This window comes from Mobula birostris, chromosome 25 (assembly GCF_030028105.1).
Source record: "Mobula birostris isolate sMobBir1 chromosome 25, sMobBir1.hap1, whole genome shotgun sequence".
Lineage (NCBI taxonomy): Eukaryota > Metazoa > Chordata > Chondrichthyes > Myliobatiformes > Myliobatidae > Mobula > Mobula birostris.
The window spans coordinates 8,886,401-8,909,373 of NC_092394.1; the positions used below are offsets into that span (position 1 = coordinate 8,886,401).

Genomic DNA, 22,973 nt, shown 5'->3' on the forward strand with positions numbered 1-22,973 from the left:
TACCATGGGAAATAACTTTGCCATATCTAATATGTTTAGGCTTTTTAACATTCAGAATGTTTCTTTGAGACCCCCCCCCCCCCATTCTCCTGACCTCCAGGGAATACCGCCCAAGAGCTGCCAGACGTTCCTCATACCAACACATTGGATTTTACTTTTTCCCTCTCAAATTTCAACATGAACTCCAGATCATTGCACAACACCCAACCAGCACAGCTGATCCCCTAGAGGGCTCAACAACAAACTGTTCTAAAAGGCCTTCCCTTAGACATTCTACAAATTCTCTCGAGGTCCAGTACTGAGCTGGTTTTCCCAATCCACTTTCATGTTAAAATCCCAATGATTATCATGACATTGCCTTTCTGACACACCTATTCTATCTCCTGCTGTAATGTGGGCTAACACAGCTTCGGCCATCTGAGAGAAAGGGTGTTTGACGCTCAAGGCTTCAAATATAGAACAAAACCTGTGCTCTTCTGAGCTGGAGTGATCCCAGCCCTCCTGCACACAGAGTCACAGAATGATACAGCACAAGAACAGGGCATTCGTGCCCACCAAGGTGGCCATCCATTTCCCCATGTTTGGCCCATTTCCCAACCTACAGTCCATGGACCTCTTGCTTAATAGTATTGGTCCATGGCATAAGTTGGGAACCCCTGCTCTAAACCTTTCCTTTCCATGTATCTGCCCTCATTTATGGAAGTACCCTTGTTTTACAACACACTCTTGGACCCTGTTGTTCATTGTGAAGGTCCTTCCCTGCTATAATTTCCCAGTTTGTAACACCTCACATTTCTCTGCTATTTGCAATTCCTTGACCCACTAACCTAGATAACCAAGGCCCCTCTGTAAAATTTATAGCCTTCTTCTCTGTCTACGACACCACCTACTTCTGAGACATTAATTACAAACAGTCTAAGTATTCTGAATTATACAACTCCATATTTGGAAGGTCAATTGGAAGTTTGCAAGTCAGGGTCCGTTGCATGGAGCCTGGAGGCTGGAGGCTTGCCCTGGCGATGGAGGCATCTCTTGGGGTTGGAGGTTTGTTTTGCTGTTGTTGTTGTTTTGTTGTGTTCTGTGTGGTTCTGGTGAGCATTGTGGACATGCTACGTTGATGCTTGAATGTGTAGCAACACTTGCAAGCTGTTTCCAGCACATCCTTAGTTGGGTTGGTTGTTAACACAAACAACACATTTCACTGCATGTTTCCATCTACACGTGATAAATAATCAGATACCAAGGAGCCAGAGGTCCCATCAATGCAGTCCTTGTATAATCCTTCAAATACACTGGAGGGAGAATTGAACCAATGACAACTTTCTCTCCCATGCAAGCATCTCACATATTAAGGCCCTAATTCCACTCCATCAGTTCTGTTGGGCAGAGTTTCTTGTTCACATGTCTATCATCAGACTCCCGAAACAGATGCTCTGTTCCAAGCTCTGACACAGAACAAAGATGTCCAGGTGGACAGGGGAAAAGATTCAAAGATGCTTTCCAAACCTTCCTGATGAAGACCAAAACATCCCTACGGACTCTGAGGAAACCCTCCCCCATGATCATTCAAAATGGAGAAGATGCTTTTGGGTCAGCAAGAAGAACTTGCTGGGAAGGTGCAGGAGTCCAATGCAAACTGTGGAAGAGCTGAGCATCTCCCACCCACAGAACTGGAGAAGAGCGAGTCGTCCTTGATCCCGAGTGGCTGACGGAGAAAAACTCAGAACAATTAAAACATCTAGTGCTCAACAAACAAAGAAAGGTGAATAAATTCAAAAAATTAATCTGTTTATTTCTGTTTGTCAGTTAAAAGATTGTCCCAAATTGCTATCCCACCACTGCCGAGGCTTTGACTGGACTTGCACCTCATCTGTACCGATGTGAATTCATAATTTGAATCAAAACACCAAAACAATCCCATTTTGTGTATTTGCTGCTCAGCGAGCTGAAGGACAAGCTGGATAGGTCAATGGTGGATGTGAGATTCCTGAGTTTCTGTCATCTCAGTCGGACTGCTGATCTCTTGGTGCCTGGGATCGTACCTGTGCTGTCATTGGGATGGCAGCTCCCCTGACTGGCTCTGGGCAGTCTCCTCTCGTTGGCACCCAGAGTCTGTACTCGTCCCCCCGACGGCTGCGGCATTGGGCTCTGCTGGCTTGGCCTGGGTGAAGAAACAAAACCAGGTCATGTTCACATAGAATGTGCCGTAAACATCAGTGGCCGGTGGGTTCAGGCCCATAACTTCTGCCTCCCCGCATTACAGTATCAAGTTGAGATGATTAATCAGTCCTCTGGCTGTCAACTGAGATGGCCACAGCGCTGTTGGTTTTAAGAAGTGTGATTGAACACTGCTCTATGAACGCAATATCTGTGAACGTGAGAGAGGAGGAAGCTGTTCCTGAAATGCTTCAGGCTCCTGTACCTCCTCTCTGATGATAGTAACGAGAAAAGAGTATGTCCTGGATGGTGGGGAGGCTAGTGATGGACACCACCATCTGGAGGCATTGCCTTTTGAAGATGTACGTGATGCTGGGGGACTGGTGTCTGTGATGGAGCTGGCTGTCTGCAACCCTCTCTGCTTTTTCATTCCCCGATTTTATTCCTGTTTTTCTGCATTTGAATCTTTATTCCTTTTTAAATTTTTGCCACAACTATTTCCTTGCCACAGACATTTCTTTGAGGCACACTATAAAATTGAGGCCACACACAAAATGCTGGAGGAACTCAGCAGGTCAGGCAGCATTGATGGAAAAGAGTAAACAGTCGACGTTTTGGGCCGGGACCCTTCATCAGGACTGGAAAAAAAGGGGAAGATGCCAAAATAAAAAGTGGGCAGAGGGAGGAAGGAGGATAGCTGGCAGGTGATAGGGGAAGCCATATGGGTAGGAAAGGTAAAGGGCTGCCAAGGAAAGAATCTGATAGGAGAAGTGAGTGGACCACAGGAGAAAGGGAAGGAAGAGAGGACCCAGGGACAAGTAATGGCACAGAGAGAAGTAAAAAATCAGAGTGGGGAACAGAGGAGGGTGGGGGGTGGTTAAGGTTGTTTACCAGAAGGAGAAATTGATATTATGCCATCAGGGAGGAGGTGATAGGCAGGCAAGAAGAGGTCAGAATAGGGAATAGAAGAAGATGGGAGGGGGAGGGAATTTTTTTAACTGGAAGGAGAAATCGATATTCATGCCATCAGGTTGGAGGCTACCCAGATAGAATATAAGGTGTGCCCCTCCACCCTGAGGGTGGCCTCATCACGGCACAAGAGGAGGCGGTTGACCGACATGTCGGACCGGGAATGGGAATTTCCGTAGATGCTGCCTGACTTGCTGAGTTCCCCTAGCATTCTATGTATGTTGTCTTAGAATTCCAGTGTCTGAAATCCCTCGCATTCATAAAATTGGGAGTTATTTTCTTTCCACTTGGTGTACTGGCCACTCAAAGAAGAATCGTAAGCAGTTCAGAGGGAAACAAATGCTTTAGCCGACTGGATGACTGTAAGGGAAGGGTGCCCCATTCCAAGGATTAACATATTGTCTCCTTCCTCTTCTTCTCCAAATAAATAACAAATTATGATTAGATGCCTTTCTCACCTCCTCCTGCCTTGCCTGTTCTCCACCCCACACCTTACCTTAGAACTTGTTTAGGAATGAGTGAACGAGTGCGGAAAATATTTACAAGGAGGTTGCCAGGGCTTGAGGGACTGAGCTTGGACAGGCCAGGACTTTATTCTTTGGAGTATGGGAGACCGAGAGTTGAGCTTACAGTGGTGTACATAATCATGAACGGCACAGATAGGGTGAATGCACTCAATCTTTATCCCAGGGTTGGGGAACCCTGGCGCACCTCAGGTGTGTGTGCTTAGCCCACTGCTCTGCTCTCTCTATACCCATGACTGTGTGGCCAGGTATAGCTCAAATACAATGTATAAATTTGCTGAAGATACAACCATTGTGGTAGAATCTCACATGGAGTTGAGAGGGTGTACAGGAGTGAGATATACCAGTTAGTTGAGTGGTGTTGCAGCAACAACCTGGCACTTAATGTCAGTAAGATGAAAGTGCTGGCATTTGTCAACTATAACACTTGAAAACTTCTATAGAGTTACCGTGGAGACCATTCTGACAGGCTGTATCACTGTCTGGTACAGGGGTGGGAGGGTAGGGCTACTGCACAGGACCGAAAGAAGCTACAGAAAGTCGTAAAATTAATCAGCTCCATCATGGGTACTAGCCTCTGTAGTATCCAAGGCATCTCAAGGAGTGATGGCTCAGAAAGGCGACGTCCATTATTAAGGACCCCCCCTCACCCAGGGCATGCCCTCTTCTCATTGTTACCGTCAGGAAGGAGGTACTAAACCTGAAGACACACACTCAGAGATTCAGGAACAGAATCAGAATCAGAGACAGGTTTATTATCACTGGCATGTGACGTGAAATTTGTTAACTTAGCAGCAGCAGTTCAATGCAATACATAATCCAGCAGAGAGAGAGAAAAAAATAAATAAAATAAAACATAATAAATAAACAAGTAAATCAATTATGTATATTGAATATATTATTTAAAAAATGTGCAAAAACAAATACTGTATATTAAAAAAGTGAGGCAATGTCCAAAGCTTCAAAGTCCATTTAGGAATCGGATGGTAGAGGGGAAGAAGCTGTTCCTGAATCACTGAGTGCGTGCCTTCAGACTTCTGTATCTCCTACCTGATGGTAACAGTGAGAAAAGGGCATGCCCTGGGTGCTGAAGGTCCTTAGTAATGGACGCTGCCTTTCTGAGACACCGCTCACTAAAGATGTCCTGGGTACTTTGTAGGCTAGTACCCAAGATGGAGCTGACTAGATTTACAACCTTCTGCAGCTTCTTTCAGTCCTGTGCAGTAGCCTCTCCATACCAGACAGTGATGCAGCCTGTCAGAATACTAGAAGCTTCTTCCCCTCTGCCATCTGATTTCTCAATGGACAGAAACACTACCTCTTTGTTTATCTTTTTCTGTTTTTTTCTCTCTTTCTGCACTACTCATTTAATTTAATTTTTACACAAACATACAGTGGATCCCAATTAGGACCAGAAAATCTTTGCCCAATCAAGAGGCTGTCCCAGTTAGATGAAGTTTCAAGGAAATCGTTGAAAGAAGGAAAAAAAAAGACAAACTATCGTTTAACTGAGTAACAATTTAAGTATTTAAATGAAATACAGAACAAATTAGAACACTACCAATACCTTTACAGTACTATAAAACTGTGTATTAATTCCTAATAGTTAATAACAGAGGTATTCACCGACCGTGTTCTTTTGATTGATTGTAAATGAACAAAATTAGCGCAGACACCTAGTGCAGATAATGGACTATCTTCACACAATGTTTTAGATGATTGCATCCTCCAAATCTACATTTTAATTGTAATATTCATGATGATTGTAGATACCTTCATAATTCCTAACCTGTTGAAGTAGTGAAATCATTTCACTTTCACACCCGGCCATTTCTGGCATCTCCACACCTGAGTGCTCAAAACAGGAGTGAGCAAAACGGTTCAGAATTGTCTTACTGCTTATTTCACAACATGTGCTGGATATATTAAACCTGATTTTGATTCCCCTTTTGAAATACCGACCCTCTCCTGTGTGTATTTGGGCTGTTTTACTACACAATGCCCTGTCGAAGTGCAAGTGGTCCGGGTATTGCGTGGCCGTGCACCAATACTGTGTGAAGCTAGCGCCGTGTGTCACGCCATGCCGGTGACCTAAACTGGTCAGCAGAGTACTTGCCGGTGTCTATCTCCTTCTTGCAAGCAAGAAAAGCGACAACTCAGGGGGCTTTGTTCTGTCTCAGTGAGTCAATCAATTCCACAGAAGTGGAGAAAGCGGGAGAGGGGGATCAGACACAGCAGGATTCTGCTCTTCAATTTCTTCCACAATTTACCTGCGGTTGACTGTGCACATTCGACCAGAACCGATTCGCTTAACGTGGCTGAGCCTTAGCCCAACGTGCTTGTGATAAGCACATTGCAGCAGTTAAGGCACCATCCAACATACTGCCACGGCCAGATAATCAAGAAAATGACACACCGTGAGATTACACAGAGCTGGCTTCAGAAATCATCCGTCTCTAAATATTATCAGTCACTGTATTTCATGGAGCATTAGATTGGGAATTCCAAAATGGAACATGGTAAAAGTGCTTCCGGCCAAAATGAGCTACCCCACTTGCTGCAGGAATTTCAATCTGCCGGGATATTACTTTTATTTCTAGGAATGACGGAGGGGCAATAGAGACAGAATTGGTCCAAATCGGAGTTGATAATCGAGAAAGTGACACACTGTGAGATTACTGGGCTTCACCTCTAACTATTATCAGTTACCATACTGCATGGAGCTTTTTGCTGGAATGAGCGGGGGGAGGCCTGGTGCTTTGCAGCTGCCTGTGTGTGGGAAGGGGAAAGGGCGGGTCTTTGGGGTTCTAACATTTTTCCTGTCACTCATTCTCCGGGGTTCTGACGTTTCATGGATGTCCGCGGAGAGTAAGAATTTCAGGTTGTATATTGTATAATATTAAACGGAACCATCGAACAACTAGATTGGGAATTCTGAAATGGAACTTTTCGGCCAGAATGAGCAGCCCCACTTACAGTCAGGAAATTGCATTTACTTCTAATAATGTCAGATGGGCCACAGAAGACAAAATTGGTCCAAACTGGTGTCTGGTAAAAGCCCTCCCCCCAACCCCTGACTGATGTAAAGGCTCATGTGTTGCTTCCAACAAGGTTACAGGTTGGAAAACAATGATAGAAGAAAGAGAGAGGTGAGGAAGGAACCACGGTGACCTCTCAGAACTCTTGGGCAAACAGCTCAAGCTAAGAATAATGCAGTTAGTAGAGCCTCTGCCTCACTGCACCAGACAGCCAGGTTCGGTCCTGACCCTGAGTGGAGTTTGCACATTCTCTGTCACTGTGTGGATTTCCTTCCGCAGCCCAAAGACTCTTCAACAGAACTGAACATTAATTTAATTTTAGAGGAACAGCACGGTAACAGCCCCTTTCAGCCCAGTGAGCCTGCACCACTCAATTACACCCATGTGACCAATTAACCTACTAAGCCGTACGTCTTTGGTATTTAGGAGGAAACCGGAGCACCCGGAGGAAACCTATGCAGTCATGGGGAGAACGTACAAACTCCTTACAGACAGCAGTGGAACTGAACCCGGATTGTTGGTGTTACAGTACCTTAACTTTAACTGATTCTCTTTCCACCATGGTGCCTGAGTTGTTGACTGTTTCCAACATTTTCTGTTGAATTGGTAGCAACTTTTAAATTTACTAAGGTGTTCCCTGGAATAAACATGGAGGAGACACCAAAACGATGGGCTGTTTAGAGAGTCAAAATCAATTTAGCCTGGCATTTGGGAGAATTCACTTCCCCTAGGCCTAGAGAGAGCTAAGGGAGGAATTTGCTGACACATTCCACAGATGCTTCCTGGCTTCTGGAGTAAAAGATTAGCATTATTTGTCACACGTGCATAGAAACATAGAAACAGAATGCGTCATTCTGTGTCAACAACCAACACAGTCAAAGGATGTGATGGTGGCAGCCATCAAATGTCGCCGTGTGTCCAGCACCAACTCAGCATGCCTACAGCTCACTAACCCTGACCCGTGCATCTTTGGAAGGTGTGAAGAAACCGGAGCACCCGGAGGAAACCCATGCAGTCACTGGGAGAACGTTCAAACTCCTCCTAGACAGCAGCGGGAATTAAATCTGATTTGTGGTTGCCGGTGGTGTAATAGAATTACACTAACTGCTACACTACATAGGCTAAGAGGGATATGGACCAAGCGCAGGCAAATGGGTTGGCATGGGCGAGTTGGCCCGAGTGGCTTGTCTCTGTGTTGTATGGTGTATGACTGTATACCTGGATTGGAACATGTGCAGGTCTGTGCTGTGCTGTGCGTGCGATACCGTCTGTCTGAAATCCCAGCTGGTGTCTGTGGGTGGCGCTGTTCACCTGACGGTGAGCAGACCCTTGGCAGGGCAGGAGGGGGACAGAGTGATGGCAGCAATCTCGAGTTGAGCCAATTTGGGATATATTTCATAGCAATTAACAATAAAGCAAACACTCCTCAAATCCTGAATAAATCATTAAATGCCAGCAATTCTCCCACTCACAGCTGCAAAATGGGAAAAATAAATAAAATCTCACCGAGAGCGGTGGCAGAAGATAAAGACAGGTTTTTATTGTCTTCTTGTTTTGCTAGCTGCTGTTCAGGTATATTGAGTGTATCTGTTGTTATGACGTGAATTGGCCTGGTCTCCCTTCCCCCACTCCAACCTGATCCCGCCGTCCTTACTCTCTTCAGCTCAATGTCATACCTACTTTGCAATTTAAAAAAAAATGCAATTGTTTCTGCACTTTACTCAGTGAAATTGCAGTTTACTGACACCAAGCCTGCTTTCTGACCTTTCTGCTCCTGCATGATATCTGCATTCTACCCGTAAAGGTCACTAAGTGCCTCAACCCCGTGGGATAGGGAGAAAAAAAACACAAAGGAAATCTTCTGGGGTGGGGAGAAAGAGGATGGGAGAATAAATGGGATATGGAGAGGAGGGGGGAATAAAAGCAAAGGAAGATAGGGCAATTGGAGAGAAGGTGAGGGTAAAGGAGAGGTACAGAAAATGGGAAGGAGCAGATGAAGTGATAAGAGGGGAAGATAGGAAGAGAAGAACGATAAATAGAGAAAGAAGAAAAGGAGGGCAAGAAAATGCCGGATAGTGACAGAGGATTGATAGATAGGTTTATTAGTGTTACATGCACTGAGGTACAGTGAAAAATTTGATATCATTTTATCGCATCAGTTCATTGAGATAGTACGAGGGAAAGGCCATAACAGAATGCAGAATGAAGTGTTACAGTTACAAAGTATAGTGCAGGCAGACAGTAAGGTGCAACGCCATATCAAGGTAGATTGTGAGGGAAAGAGTCCACTTCATTGTACCAGAGGATCGTACAGCCTTACAACGACAGGATAGAAGCTGTCCCTGAGCCTGAAGGTAGGTGCTTTGAGGCTTTTGTATCCTCTGTCCAATAGGTGAGGGGAGAAGAGGAAATGTTCAGTGTGGGGTGGGAGTGTCTCTGCCAGAGTAATGGGGACTGTGGCCTATCTTGCTGGACCAGCGAGCCTGGAGTCAGAGTCTGTGGGTTTGTGAGTCCAGGCCAAGGACTGGGGGGCTGGAGACCCAGGGGCGGACTGACTGTGTGTGTGTGTGTGTGTGTGTGTGTGTGTGTGTGTGTGTGTGTGTGTGTGTGAGCATGGTGGGTGGGGAGAGGCTTGTTTTGCTGTTATTATTTTGTCATTGTGTTGTTGCTGTTGTTACTGCCTCTGTTCTGCTGAACGTCGTGGGCACTGGAGTGTGCGGCAACACTTGCAGGCTGCCCCAGCACAGATTTAGGTGTGTTGGCTGTGAACACAAACAACACATTTCACTGTTTGTTTCAATGTACAGGTGATAAATAAGTAAATCATAATCTGAATATGATTATGTTGGTTGCCTTACTGAGGCTGCCAGAAGTGTACACAGAGTCCATGAAGAGAGAGAGAGTGTGAGGACGAGAGAATAAGGGACAATGAGGTAATTGAGACAATGTGTAATGAGTGATAAAGAATCATTATCGGACAGTGAAAGCCGATGAAGACACAGTGAAGGGTTGTGTTGAGTCAGAACACTGGGGGATAAGGGAACTGGTGCAGATTAGACAATAAAACCATAAGACATAGATAGGAGCAGAATTAGGCCATTTAGCCCATTGAGTCTGCAAGTTGATTAGCGGGGGGGGGGGCGCGGAACCTGGTCTGAGATGTGTAGCATCACATTTGCCTGTTATTTCCAGTAAGTTTCTACAAATGCACAGTGCACAAGGTCACCTAGGGTCTCTCTGAACACCAACAACCTTTCAATACCCCCAGTGTTTTCTGCCTTCAGGGCAGCTTCAGTTGAAGTGTATCACTCTATCTGAACCTGAAACATCTCTGTATTCTTCTCCTCACAACGTATACTACCCACCCAGCTTTGTATCATCAGCAAGCCCTGGCTATATTACATTTGATTCACAAGTCCAGGTAGTTTGTAAACAGCAGGGCTCCAATACTGATCCAAGTGGCATCCTGACCTGAAAGTGATCCAATTTCCCTCTGTTTTCTGTTTTGTTAATCAATCCTCAAAGTTCAAAGTAAACTTATTATCAAAATACATATATGTCACCATATACTACCCTGAGATTCATTTTCTTGCAGGGATTCACAGATCGATGAAGTACAATCACTGATCCCGCTAAGCTGTGCCGGTGTGCAGCTGCGCAGTGACTGAAATGCTCCTGTGCACATAGCCTTTGTTGCCGCGCTGTGACAAGAGTCCTTGATAAGGATGGCTTGGACCCCAATGCTGGAGTATCTGAGGCAAGGATCAACACACGGTTTCAAACTGGATCAAGAACCTGAGCACAAGACAAACACTAGACGGAATCATGACTAGGCTTACGATTGAACACCGAACCTCAGTTCAGGTGCTCCTTAAATGCTCAATCCTTGGCACCTTATGCTGATTAGTGGGACTGTCCTAAATCTTTAGAGGGGCTGCACCAGCTATCCATACACCGGGGAGTTAGAATGTCTGAACCTCGGAAGCTGGCACGGATCGGTGTGTTTTAACACATGCAGCTGGAATTTTCTTTTATATAAATGTTAATATAAAGTGCCGCGCTGTTTTCAGGCCACGTAAAAATTTCCTGCTCAAAGCAATAGTCAATCTGTGCAGCTGTGAAAAATAATTATAGGGAATGTTGAGCACGATGAAACAAGTGAAAAATTAAACACAAATAAAGACTGACAAATTGTTCAAATACAGAAAGAAACGAGTCATAACAAACAAACAAATACATAGAAATGAGAACATGAGTTGTAGAGTTCTTGAAAGTGAATCTATTTTCAGTATATTACCCCAAATTCTATTGTGTTTAGTAATATCTTACGGCATCTTATCTAGAAGTTCAGAAACACACTGGTTCCTCTCCATTACTCGTACTGCTTCTGGCAGGAACAGCTTCCTTTCCACTACCATACAATTCCTGAATGGACATTGTAACCATGAACACTACTTCACTATTGTTTTATTTCCGTTTTTTCACTGCTTAACTAATTTAACTATTTGATATACATACATATATATATATATATATATACACACATACTTACTGTAATTCACAGCTTTCCCCCCTATATTATCATGTACTGCATTGTACTGCTGCCACAAAGCTAACAAATTTCACAACATATGCTGGTGAGATTAAACCCAATTCTGATTCAGATTCTGATGATGGAATTTCAAAGTTCAAAAAAAATTATGATCGAAGTACATAAATGTCACCATTGTCATTCATTGTCAAATTTCTATACTATTATAGATTTGTCAATGACGATACCCTTCCATAAAGACTTGCTGAAATTTGCCCAAGCCTATTGCTATTTTTAAGTATTTTGCAACCACTTCTTTAATAATTGATTCCAGCATTGTCCCAGAAACTAATGCTAACATCTACAGTTCTTCATTTCCCCTCTCTTCCCGTCTTAAATTGTGGGCTACGTCTGTGATCCATTGCTCTGGGGAAACTATTCTGCGAGATGCTGGAAGTGACAGCCAAGTCCCCATAGCAACCTCTTTCAAAAGCACACACACTACCAAGTATTGATGGCTATTATAAGACCATAAGAGATAGCAAAATTAGGCCATTTAGCCCATCAAATCTACTCCACTATTCCATCATGGCTGATCTATTATCCCTCTCAACTCCATTCTCCTCCTTCCTCCCTGTAACCTTTGATACCCTTACTAATCAAGAACTTATCAACCTCTGCTTTGAATATACTCAATGACTTGGCCTCCACGGTCGTCTGTGGCAATGAATTCCACAGATTCACCACCGTCTGGCAAAAGAAATTCTTCCTCACATTAGCTCTGAAGGGATGTCCCTCTATTCTGAGGCTGTGCCTTCTGGTCCAAGACTCCTCTGATATAGAAAATAACCTCCCCATATATTCTCAACAAAACTTTTTTCTTAATGATACTAGTTTCTCTTCACTGGACATTTATTTTAGCCCCACTGATCTCCCCTCTTGCTGAAAGGCTTCCCGTAGCTTCTGTGAAGACAAGCACAATATATTTGTTTAATTTCTCTGCATTTCCTCATTTACCATATAATTTCCATCATCTCAGTCTGTTAGGAACCCAAGTTTTTTTTTCCCTAACTGTGGAAGCTTTTACGGTCTGTCGTTATGTTTCTTGCTTAAAGGTTGTTCTTTAATTCTACTGTTTACCCTTTCCAAATCATGTTCTCACTACCCCAGGGGTTCCCAACCTTTTCTATACCATGGACCGATACCAAGGAGCGAGGGCTTCCTGGGCCCCAGGTTGGGTAACCATGTGATACACCTTTGCTGAATTCCAAAATGTTCCCTAATCTTCCAGTTTCTGTATCCTTTGGCAACATTATGAGGCTTTGCCTTTGATTTATTGCTACCATTGTCACTCCACTTTTTAAGACCATAAGACAAAGGAGCAGACATAGGCCATTTGACTCTCAAGTCTGCTCCACCATTCCATCATGGCTGATCCAATATCCCTCTCAATCCCATTCTCTTGCCTTCTCCCAGGAACACTTGATGCCCTGACTAATCAAGAATTCATCAACCTCCATTTGAAATATACCCAAATGTCTTGGCCTGCACAACTGTTATGGCAATGAATTCCACAGCTTCACCATCACCTCTGGCTAAAGAAATTCCCCCTCATCTCTTTTCTAAAGGGATGTCCTTCTATTACTATGCTATGCCCTCTGGTCCTAGACTCCCCCACTATTGGAAACATCCTCTCCACGTCCACTCTATCTAGACCTTTCAACATTCGATAGGTTTCAATGCGATCCCCCCTCATTCTTCTAAACTCCAGTGGGAGTTTAGAGTTTTAACTCTGCAACAATTTTCTGTTGTTTATTAAAGGAATGTATTGTATACCTGGTCCCAGCTCTGTGCTATTTCTGTAACTTTTAAACATTGCTCATTTGCGAACATCCCTGACAATGCAGTCTCCCAAATCTCCCACAATATACTGTATCTCATGCCTCGATAGGCTGCACTGTATGGATTTAAGACCTTAGTATCAGATTAAATAAACGCCTTTCAATCTTTATATGAAATTCTATCACATCCTGACTGCTCTTCCTTTATGTCAGCACCACTATTAATTAACCCTTTCTTATTCCACAACACTGGATCTGAAATAGACTGACCTTCTAAATTCCTCCAGCGTTTTGTGTGTGTTGATCTGAAATAGACTGTTCCTTTTTTACTTCTTCAACAGAGCCTGCTATCATTGATCGGGGCTCAATTCCTTGATTCCTGCAGCCACCTGCAAGGAGCCTGTACATTCTCCCCTATTGACCTCCAAAACAATGTACAGTCCATGAATTTGACTTTTACTCTGTGGCTGTTAATTTAGTTTGCACAATTTATGTAGATTAAATTCCTTCATAATCATCATGCTCATCTTCTCCACCACTTCTCTATTTCCTGATTTATACTGAGACTTTGGGACCCTATATATAACGCACACCAAAGTTTCATGCCACTTGCTGGTTTTTATTCCCATGAAAACTGGCCCTTTCATTTCCCACTCTCCTTTTCCATTTTATCCATCTCTTCAAAAGGTTAGAGATCCTGATTTGCAGAACCTGCAGAATCTCTTGTGGTCACAGTTGCATAGTGGGAATCCAGAGCATCAGAACTTCTGAATCAGAAACCAAGAGCAACAAGAATCTGCCACTGTACTTTCCTTTTCACTCGGAGAGCAGAACTAATAGCTATCCCATTTCTCCTCCGGAATGCTTAACGGCTCTCGATCTTTAACTAGCTGCAAACATTTTTCGCCGGGTTGTTGTCAGCCCTTGTGGAGACGATCGTGTTTAAACACAGGTAATGAATGAGAGCTGACAATGACAGACAGACAGCACAGACTGTGATTGGATTGTCTAGGGGCCGGAGAGAAGAGTGATTTACAGAGATTGTGCGTTTAAAAAGCACTCGTGCTCGGCTGAAGCAATGAAGGGTCTTTAAGAGCTGAAGGATATTGATTACTTTGAATAATACTCAATGCATTATTTGCTGTAAAATTTAAGAGACTGTAAAAGACACTCAATTCCTACTAATCAGGCAGGTGAAGTGAAACATCCCCACGAAAATTTTATTAATGAATGTGCCTGGGAACAGTTCAGGAGTTGATTTGCCTCAATCCATCAATCACTTGGTACTAGGAAAATAGAGCCCTCTTTACAGAAAATTAGAACCACACACATTAGTAGCACAGTGGTTAGTGCACCGTTTTACATTGGCAGTGATCACCGACTGGGGTTCGATTCTTGCCGCTGTCATTAAGGAGCTTGTATGTTCTCTCTGTGACTGCATAGGCTTCCTCTCATGTTTCAAACACAAGAAAGTCTGCAGATTCTGGAATTCCAAAGCAACACACAATAAAACGCTGGAGAAACTCAGCAGGTCAGGCAGCATCCATGGAAAAGAGTACACATTCGATGTTTCAGCCCAAGAGAGCCTTTTTCGGGACTGAGACATACGTACTGCTTTGGATTTCCAGCATCTGTAGACACTCGCGTGTTTGTGATAAACTACTCGACTGTGAAGTCTCTTTAGGGATGCCTACCCTGAAGAAGTTTAAATCTTCCTCAGTCCTGAAGAAGGGTCTTGGTCCGAAACATTGACTGTGTACTCTTTTCCATAGATGCTGCCTGACCTACTGAGTTCCTCCAGCGTATTGTGTGTGTTTCGTACGGTTAGTGCTAGAATTAGTGAGTCAACATGCTATGTTGACACCGAAAGCATGGTGGCACTTCGTGGGCTGCCCCAGGCACAATCCTGGACTGTGTTCACTGTTGACGCAAATGGTGCATTTCGAGGGAAGTTTCAATGTCTCGATGTAGATGAGGCAAATAAAGCTGATCTTATTTTTTTTGTCTTTAAATGGGATGATCTCCCTTGACTTAAAAAGCCCACTTTTAAAGATTAGATAAAGATCAGCTTTATGTCATGTGCACCGAAACACAGAGTGAAATGTGTCATTTGTGTCAATTACCAACGCAGTGTGCCGGGGGCAGCCTGCAGTGTCAATGCAGCACTTACTAACCCTAACTCTAAACATTAGTTTGTGGAATATGAGAGGAAACCAGAGCACCTGGAGATCAGGAGGAGAATGTACAAACTCCTTACAGAGAGCTGTGAAAGTAAATCCAGGTTGCTGGCGTGGTGAAGAGTTATGCTCACTGCTATGTTACCGTGCCCTCCCAATATTATTGAATGTTTCCAGTCCGCCAATGAAACTTGTCTTCATCTCGCTTCTTGAAGGCATGGATTGCTGGGGAGTCCAAAATGGATCATGTGATCATCAGCAAACATCTCCATTTCTGATCACTAGCCAGGAGGGAGGTCACAGATTAAACAGCTGAAGGCAGTTTGGTTCAGGACACTGTCCGGAGGAACCCAAGTGGTGAACTGTGGCTGGGAAGGTTGACACCCTAAGATCAAAACCATTTTCCTCAGTGTAGGATGACTCCAACCACTGGAGTGTCTCCCTCAATGCTCATTAACTTCTCTTTTTCCAGGAACCTACAAAGCAAAAGACACAGCACCTCTACTTTCTTAGAAGTTTGTGTAGATTCAGCATGTGACATAAAACTCTGACAGACTTCTATAGGTGCACAGTGGGGAATGTCCAAACAGATTGGATTACGGTCTGGTATGGAAACACCAATGACCATGAACAGAAGAGTCCATAGAAAGTAGTGGACACAGCCCAGTTACTACCCTTCAACCATCAGGCTTCTGAACCAGTGTGGATAACTTCACTCACCTCAACCCTGAGCTGATCTCACAACCGACAGACTCACCTTCAAGGACTCTACAACTTACGAGTCTATAAACTCATGCCCCAGCATTATTTACGTTTTATTTACACAATTTGTCTTCTTTTGCACATTGGTTGTTTGTCAGTCTTTGGTTATGTCTAGTTTTTCACAAAATTCTATTTAATTTCTTTATTTTCCTGTAAACGCCTGCAAGAAAATAAATCTCAAGGTAGTATATGATAATATATAGGTGCTTTAAATATAGGTGATAATCTATAGGTTCTATTTTGATCATAAATTTACTTTGACTTTGACATTGGAATTGTTTATCTTATATTACAATAGCACCCTCACATACCAGCCTCTGCACATAGAATTGTTAAGGCATAAAATGGGCTCATTTCATATTTTGGGTCTAATCTGGCTCCTTGTAGATCAGACTATCAGTGCCAATCTCCCATCCTTTACCCACAGAACTGAAAATAAAGTTCCTCAGTTGCCCATCCATTTCCCTTTTGATAGCCCAGATTAACACTGTTTCTAACATTTTCACAGTGAGTTCTAGGTCTTAACCACACGGTGTGCGAAAGATTGTCCCTCACATTGCCCCACGCGTCCAACATATCAGATCCATCACCAGTCTTCCAACTAGCTACTAATGGGAACAGCCTCCCTTGGTTTACCTCACCTAAACCTGTCACTATCTTATACACCTTTACCACAAGTTAATGGGGAGCGTAGATTGTCAAGCAATGTTCCCTCTAATCTGTCATCACCAGTGCGTGCAAAAATCTTGTGCTGGCAATTTTTTGGTCAGTGACAGCAACATGTGTACACTTTATTTTTAAGCAATTCTAAGGATTATAAGCCATTCCACATTAAGTGAACCAGCAGTTCTTTTGCACTTCATGCCGTTTGCTTCTTTGGAATTCGACATGGTGAATCAATAATTTCTTCAATAAAACAATATAAATAAGCCAGTTCTAAAATCTGCAGACAAATCATCACAAACTCAATGTTATCAACACTGTCCACACCTGAAACCAGAGAAGGAAATGTGATTGTGTATGATTGTGAAATATACTTAACGTTGCCAATGAGGTAGAGGGTTTTGTGTGTGGGTTAAATTCCTTTGTGCACTAGTAGCAAAAGATGAGTGCACACGAGTACACACACACCTCAGAGGGAAGTTGTTGTCAAGTAAAACTATGGTACTATTAAAAGGGCTTTCACCAATGTGCAGATTTTAGAGAAACTGGAATTGTTTGGTCTTAGTTGTTAAGACTGTTGGTGGAGGAGTGGACAGTGTAGAAGTTATGGAGGGTTACAATGGGATATCGATAGGATGCAGAGCTGGGCTGAGAAATGGCAGACGGAGTGCAATCCAGAAAAGTGTGAAGTGATTCACTTTGGAAGGTTGGATTTTAATGCAGAATACAGGGTTAAAGGCAGGACTCGTAGCAGTGGGAAGGAAGAGAGATATCTTGGGGTCCACATCCATAGATCCCTCAAAGCTGCCACGCAAGCTGATAGGGCTGTTAAGAAAGCGTATAGTGCGTTGACCTTCATCATTTGGGGGATTGGGTTCAAGAGCCACAAGGTAATGTTGAAGAACTATAAGATGCTAGTTAGACCACAGGCAATATCGTGTTCAGTTCTGGCCGCCTCATTATAGGAAGGATGTTGAAATGGATGCAGAGGACACAAAATGCTGGAGGAACTCAGCAGGCCAGGCAATACCTATGGAAAAAAGTGCAGTTGATGTTTTGGGCTGAGACCCTTCGGCAGGTCCTGGCCTGGTGAGCTCCTCCAGATTTTTGTGTGTGTTGCTTGGATTTCCAGCACCTGCAGATTTTCTCCTGTTTGAGATTTACCAGGATGCTGCCTGGACTAGAAAACATGCCTTACGAGGATACGTGAAGTGAGTCAGGGCTTTTCTCTTTGAAGTGAAGGAGCATGAGAGATAATCTAATAGAGGGGTACAGGAAGATAATAGACAATAGGTGCAGGAGTAGGCCATTCGGCCCTTCAAACCAGCACCGCCATTCACTGTGATCATGGCTGATCATCCACTATCAGTATCCAGTTCCTGCCTTATCCCCATAACCTTTGATTCCACTATCTTTAAGAGCTCTATCCATCTCTTTTTTGAAAGCATCCAGAGACTTGGCCTCCACAGCCTTCTGGGGCAGAGCATTCCATATATTCACCACTCTCTGGGTGAAAAAGTTTTTCCTCAACTCCGTTCTAAATGGCCTACCCCTAATTCTTAAACTGTGGCCTCTGGTTCTGGACTCACCCATCAACGGGAACATGCTTCCTGCCTCCAGTGTATCCAGTCCCTTAATAATCTTATATGTTTCAATAAGATCCCCTCTCAGCCTTCTAAATTCCAGAGTATACAAGCCCAGTTGCTCCAATCTTTCGACATATGACAGTCCCGCCATCCCGGGAATTAACCTTCTGAACCTACGCTGCACTCCCTCAATAGCAAGAATATTCGTCCTCAAATTTGGAGACCAAAACTGCACACAGTACTCCAGGTGTGGTCTCACCAGGGCCCTGTACAGCTGCAGGAGGACCTCTTTGCTATTGTACTCAATTCCCCTTGTTATGAAGGCCAGCATGCCATTAGCTTTCTTCACTGCCTGCTGTACTTGCATGCTTGCTTTCAGTGATTGATGTACAAGAACACCTAGATCTCGTTGTACTTCCCCTTTTCCTAACTTGACTCCATTTAGATAATAATCTGCCTTCCTGTTCTTACCACCAAAGTAGATAACCTCACATTTATCCACATTAAACTACATCCGCCATGCATCTGCCCACTCACCCAGCCTGTCCAAGTCAGCCTGCATTCTCATAACATCCTCCTCACATTTCACACTGCCACCCAGCTTTGTGTCATCGGCAAATTTGCTAATGTTACTTTTAATTCCCTCATCTAAATCATTAATATATATTGTAAACAGCATAGGTCGAGTGGATAGCTAAACAGTTTTTCCAAGGAACTGGCTAATATGAGGAGGCATAATTTTAAGGTGATAGGGGTAGGATTTTTACACAGAGAGTGGTAGGCACATGAAATGCCCTACCAGGGGCGATGATAGTGGCAGAGTCATTAAGGACATTTAAAAAACTCTTAGATAGGCACAATGGGTGACAGAAAACTGGAGGATTGTGTAGGTGGGAAGGGTTAGATTGATCTTAAGAGTAGGTTATACAGTCAACACAACACTGTGGGCCGAAGGGCCTGTACTGTGCTGTAGTGTTCGATGTTTGCCTTGGAGGAGGATAGTTTAAAAAGAGATTTGAAAGATTAAATCTCACATTGCAAAGGTTTTTTGAACCCAGTAAACAAGAGAATGTATTTTCATTGGCAGTCGAATTGGTAACTACAGATTCGCAGTAATTGGCAGAAGATCCAGAGGGAAGAGGAGGGTTTTTTTAAATGCAGTGAGCTGTTATCTGGAACCTATTGCCTGCAGGCAGTGGAAGCAGATTCAAGAAAAACCTTAAAGAAATTGGATAAAAATTTGAAGAAAAGGCTCTGGAGGAATGGGAGTGGAATGCGTCTGATCGCATTGCTCTTTCAAAAAGCTGCCCCAGGTAAAACGAGCCTTGCCCTTCCCCATCTTTGTGATCTTTGCCAGCTCGAAGCCCATCCAGCTTCTCTGTTCCTCCAACTCGGGCCTCTTGTGCAACCTCCTTTGTCCTCGCTCAGGCTGCTGAAGGCCTCTAAGCTTCAGATTTGAGATGCCAACGGTAAGATCATAAGAGTTGGATTGTACGTTTGAAGGCTTGTTAAACTGGCTCCTTGCTTCACTGATGATTGGGTGCACACGGAGGGAATGCTGTGCCTGGATCATTCTACATCAACATATTCATGCTGTTGGATTGGAGTGTTCAATGATTATTTTTCTTGGTTTAACTTTCCTATGCGTGATTATAATTTTTATATAATCACCTAGTAATAGTTTTGGAGGTAGAGTGGAGATATGTCTCTCCCAAAGAGGTGTAAGGCACTCCTTCCCTCTGCAGCCGGTACATATCACAAGTCCTGGTTCTTCGACCACTGATGCCAGGCAGACAATCTCTGAGGAATATTGATAATGGCTGGGGTCACCCGTCTTGTAAAGGCACCGCCCAGAAGGAGGCAGCTATACTAGAATTACTAGAATAATTTGCCAAGAACAATCATGATCAGGGAAAGACCATGATCCCCTATGTCATACAACACGGCACATAACGAAGGAATGAATAATATTTGTAGTGTGATCACCCAAGTCGAGTGTGATGTTCTCCTAAGGAGTTGTCTATCGGTTGGTCATCAGGTGGGTGTAGAGGCAGATTCAGGATCCACATATTCTGTCCTTAACGGAGAACGCCTGTGCATAACTTTGTTTAATATGAGGAGGCTGACACACGGGAAGCCATCACACACTCCTTGACAGACCGGGGCTCAGGGTCTACTGCCATGGAATGCAAGACGACTGGGAACGGTTCGCTGCCTCAGCCTTCCTTCACCTTCACTGCCGTTGTGATGTGTCAACATCTTTCGCCAGCTCCGCCGTTGAGGTCTTGGTTGGATTGCTCTTTGTCTGGGACCTCCCCCTTGACCTGACCGCCATGGGTGACCCTATCAGGAACGAAACTCCAGGCGACATCTTTCTCAGGACTTCAGGGGCTCCCAAACCTCTCCACCTAGGCAAGGTGATGATCCTCAGAGAAGATTATCTCCTATACTAGATGGGCTGAAGGGCCTGTTTCTGTGCTGTACTTTTCTATGATACTATGTATGTGTAATTATAGTATAACTGATCCTGTATTTTCTAGAAGCTTTTCAGGTTTTCTGCAGCAGGTGTCACATCTCTTGAATCTGGCTTTTTCATAGGTTACACTATCAGTAGAATGTGCCTTATCGTATAGTCTGAGAATGAGGTGACTACGACCTCCTTTCAGAATGTAGAATGGCACAGTAAAGTTCAGGCCGTTTGGCCTTTGATTTTGTTCTGACCAACATAAACCTTCTCTAAGATCAATATAACCCTTCTCTCCCACACAGCCCTCCATTTTTCTATCATCCATGTGCCTATCTAGGAGTCTTGTACATCTCTATCAAGTCATCTCTCATTCTCCTTCTTGCCAAAGAGGAGAGTCCTAGCAAGCTCACTCTATCCTCTTATGTTTTCTAATTCTGGCAAATCTCCTCTGAGAAAGGAAACATGTTTTAATAGGCAGTTGTGAATAATCTGGTACTTTCATCCTCAGAAATTTGTGAAAGGAGCTTAAATCTTTTCTATGACTGAGACTGATATACATTTTCATTGGGTGAGCAAATCCATTGAGGGAATGAGGCTACAGTACAGATCAGCCTGATATCCAGACGTTAAATAGCCTGTTCCTCATGGGAAACATCATGTGGAAAGGGTTAAGAGGAAGACGAACTTCAGTCTGGTTCTCCCACTCTCTCCTCCCCTGATCTAATTTTAAAATGTGCTCAAAAAACCCAGTCACTGCACCTACCAAGGCTGTTAGCGAATTGTTACCAAGTACCACAAATACAATCACAGAGTGTTAGCTTCGTCGACTCATCAATTTGAGCTTATCATTGAAGCTAAATAATATATTTGAAGATGATTTCTGCTTAGTTCATTTAATTCTAAACTGCTTTCTGCGAGAATGAATAATTCTCTATTATAGTAGTTAAAGAACATTACAACAATGCACTGGGTATCAGGCAACAGCCTGATGGGCTTTGTGCCTGTACCTGAATCTAATGGATGATAATTGCTTACTTATGGGAGTCCTGTTGACTGCAGATCTATTATCCAAACTCAGTGCATGTGCTTCAACGCATTATTTCACATAATGATGATTAACTAGCCTATTCTGTGGTAAATGTCAGTACATACAGTTCCTATGGAAAGGATAACAGCAAGTTGGCGTATTGCGCCGAGACCCTTCATCAGGACAGGAAAGAGAGGGGAAAGAAGCCAAAGTAAGGAGACGCAGGGAAGGGAAGTAGTACATCTGGAAAGTGGTAGTGAAGCCATGCGAGGGGGAAGGCACAGTCCTGTGCAAATGTCTTTGGCACACATATATACAGCCTAAGACTTTTGCACAGTACTATATTTGTCAATATGGCGAGAACAAGTTTGTAAATCTGACGGGAGCAAAGGATGTTGGGAACGGCGAGGGTGGAGCGCCGCGGGAGGGGTGTGGGACAGGTGGCAGAGAAGGAGTGCCAGTGGTGGGGGTTGGCACGGGTACAGACACACCCAGCCCTGAGACACCAGGCAAGGTCATTTAATTCCAAACAATTGATTTATTGATCATTACAGAATATTTCTCTGGTGCTTCCTGCTCCCTCCCCTCTCCCTTCCTTTTTTCCCAACTGTGAATCCCCTCTCCCTGCCTCTTTCCCACTCTCAGTCCACAATAGAGATCCATATCAGAATCAGGTTTAGCATCACTCACGTATGTCATGATGAAATTTGTTTTTTTTAGCACAGTAGTACAATACATAACATTACAGTACTGTGCCAAAGTTTTAGTCTCCCTAGCTATATAAATCTGCCTAAAACTTTTGCACAGTACTGTAGGTGGGTAGGGGAGGGGGATTGAAGTGAGAAGATTGGAGGTGATTGGTGGAAAAGGTGAAGGGCTGAAGAAGAAATCTGACAGGAGAGGAGTGTGGACCATGCGAGGAAGGGAAGGAGGAGGGACACCTGAGAAAGGCCTCCAAACTGATTGCATGAATATTGATTTCTCTAGCTTCCGGTAATTTCCCCCTCATCTCTTCTTCCATTCCCCATTCTGGCTCTCCTCTTCGCCTCACCCATCTATCACCTCCCATAGATGCTGTATGAGTTGCTGAGTTCCTCCAGCATTTTGGGTGTGTGTGCTGCTCTGGATCTTCAGAATCTCTTTATTCCTTTTGTTTCTAACATCCCTATTTCCGTGCGCCACTCTGGGCAGCAGCTGCTTTTAAAAGGTGGTGCTTCAGATCAGCCACGAA

General features: G+C 43.8%; 1 protein-coding gene across 1 annotated transcript in view; it reads right to left on the reverse strand.

Moving 5' to 3' along the window:
• Window positions 1-1,767: 1,767 nt before the first annotated feature.
• dph1 (diphthamide biosynthesis 1) overlaps window positions 1,768-22,973 on the reverse strand; it is an 814,404-nt gene continuing 793,198 nt past the window's right edge. Inside the window, exon 12 of the mRNA XM_072243260.1 lies at window positions 1,768-2,161. Within this exon, the coding sequence (XP_072099361.1) occupies window positions 2,051-2,161 (111 nt within the window). The 3' untranslated portion in view covers window positions 1,768-2,050. The remainder of the gene's footprint in view (window positions 2,162-22,973) is intronic.